At 33.8% G+C, this 2,679-nt stretch overlaps 1 protein-coding gene across 1 annotated transcript; it reads right to left on the reverse strand.

The window, feature by feature from the left end:
- Positions 1-238: 238 nt before the first annotated feature.
- On the reverse strand, positions 239-1,834 carry LOC139882056 (small ribosomal subunit protein eS4-like). Its single transcript, XM_071866435.1, has 4 exons — positions 1,757-1,834; positions 1,469-1,649; positions 975-1,072; positions 239-858 (listed from the first exon to the last, which is right to left on the reverse strand). Exons 1-4 carry the CDS (start codon positions 1,811-1,813, stop codon positions 427-429), a joined length of 768 nt encoding a protein of 255 aa, XP_071722536.1. The 5' UTR covers positions 1,814-1,834; the 3' UTR covers positions 239-426.
- Between the last annotated feature and the right edge of the window lie 845 nt (positions 1,835-2,679).

Genomic DNA, 2,679 nt, shown 5'->3' on the forward strand with positions numbered 1-2,679 from the left:
TTCGCCCAAAAAAAAAAAAATTATTATTATTTATTTATTTATTTTCTCTTTTTTCCCCAAAAAAACATGTATAACTAATAGGATGTTTCCCTAACAGCACGTTTAAAAAAATGAAACTTCTAAGAACCAACTCAAACTACCGAGCTAAACTATAACCATTAACCTAAAATGAGCTCACCTCAAAACTTGAAGACATATATATATTTTGTTAGACATAATACACCAAAAAAAACCTCAAAACAACCCCACCAAATAACAGATATATTTTGTTACACTTAATGGTCACCAAAAAGATATGAGCAACAAGTTATGCAATAAACAAATGCAAAGTTTCAAAATAGCTCTCAAATGTAAACTTAAATTGCCTAAAACAAAGAATTAAAAAATGGTTTTAACATGACCAACCTCTGACCAGAAACATATAGCCTATGCAGTGGCAGCTAAAGCAGCCTGCCTTTTCCTGGCGTCCTCAATAATAGTCAGCTTGATACCCTTACCCTTCGGTAATGATACCCACGGCTTTGATCCCTTTCCAAGAGTAAACACATTCCCCAAACGAGTAGCAAACGTTTGCCCAGTTGCATCCTGAATGTGAACCGTCTCAAAGCTACCCTTATGCTTCTCTCTGTTCTTAAGAATACCAACACGACCCGTGTTTCGACCACCAGTCACCATGACAATGTTGCCAACATCGAACTTGATGAAGTCGACAATCTTGTTTGAATCCAAGTCTAGTTTGATGGTGTCATTAGCTTTGATCAGAGGATCTGGGTAGCGGATGGTACGTCCATCGTAAGTGTTAATGTATGGAATCCCTTTCTGACCAAATTGAACTGACCGAACCTTGCATAGCTTGAACTGCACAAGAGTAAATTAGTTAATTTAAGTACACAACAATAACTTTTGTGCAGTTTTTTTTTTTTTTTACAGTAATGTATGAATGATTCTTCAATGCATCAAGTATAATGGCTAACCTTTGATTCCTCATCCTTAATAGAGTGTAGCCTGAATCGACCCTTTGTATCGTATAAAAGGCGGAAGCTTTCATTGGTCTTAGGAATAGAGACAACATCTGACAAGATAAACAGACATAAATAAATCAGTTATGAATTTAAACCTCTGCATTCAATTAGACTATCAATCAATATACTGCAGTATCTGGAGTTCACTACACAATGACCACATGAAAAATGATAAGCTACACAAATTGTTAGTATTATTCACATGATGGATATATTATTGTCATATACTCCGTATTAAAAATTAACTTGCTTAAAATACCTCATTAGCTCTAGCATACAAATGATAACTAAATAAGCTTCGGCATTAAAAGTTACTCAAGGTTCATTCTACAAAACCGGTTATCTTTAAAGTTCTAAAGGCCGGATTCATAAAAATATGGCTTAACAATTTTCTCCTAAATAGAAACCATAATAAGAAACAACTCAACAGGTGATAAGTTACCGACCCATGAAACCAGCAGGATAAGTCTTATCAGTCCGAACCTTGTTGTCAACTTGTACATGGCGCTGCATCATGATTGACTGAACCTCACGGTATGTCAACGCATACTTCAACTCGTTCCTCAAAATGAGTATCAAGGGTAAGCATTCCCTTGCTTTGTGAGGTCCAGATGATGGCTTGGGAGCCTAAAATAGAAAAATAAAATCACCAATTATAAATTATAAATCATTATTTAAAAATAAACAGATACATAAATAAAATAAAAAAAACAAAAGATTTACAGTTTGCTTACAAAAGCACCATCAGTTTTAGCAAGCATCCAATGCTTGGGGGCATTGAGCCTCTTCATGGATTTCTTCAAACCTCTAGGCTTCAATACATCATAAAACAGTGTTATTCACGCTTAACTTTAACCGTAAACAAATTCCTAATAATCAAAATCAATACAATAATGAATACATTGATTAACAATCTGATTTTTTCCTAAGCACTGAAATATACTCCGTATAAAATTTGATTTGATACGATACATATAAGTTGCATATGCAAGGTTCATATTGCCAAATACATGTATGAAGAAGATGAATATTATATGAATACAGGACAGATGCATAAACACAACCCTATTACTGAATGTTACAGATCCAGTGCCCTAGATCATGCAAATCAGTAATTTATAAGTTAATAATTTCAAAACGCGGCCATTAATTGGTACAAGAATTTCAGGTTTTTGTAAAAAAAAATGAACACTTGTACACACAAAAAAGCTCAAATAAGTGTATATATACATATATAGTAAATATAAATTAACGATCACATAATCACAATTACAGCTTTACTTTATATTATCTAAACAGCATAAAATTTTGACAATTTGCCCTTTAACAGGCAATAGCAACTCAATGTTCATTTATTCCGATGCTAAAACAGGTATATAGCACAACAGGCTCAACACAATTAAAATTATAGTATAAGAATCAGATAACGACCAGCCCATTGAATCATTGATGTACAAATTATGGATTCGACAAAAGAAGTGGAGTATATGATTATACCATGAATGCACCGTGTGGTTAAAGAGATATGTATCTCCGGTATATCTAACGGCGATCTTCCGGAAGGCAGGACACTCTCCCTTGACTCAATTCTTCCGTTAAACCGTAGTTGTATTGATGCTGCATATACTGTATCTGTATATATATCGTTTGTTAACCT

This window comes from Rutidosis leptorrhynchoides, chromosome 1 (assembly GCF_046630445.1).
Source record: "Rutidosis leptorrhynchoides isolate AG116_Rl617_1_P2 chromosome 1, CSIRO_AGI_Rlap_v1, whole genome shotgun sequence".
NCBI classification, from domain to species: domain Eukaryota; kingdom Viridiplantae; phylum Streptophyta; class Magnoliopsida; order Asterales; family Asteraceae; genus Rutidosis; species Rutidosis leptorrhynchoides.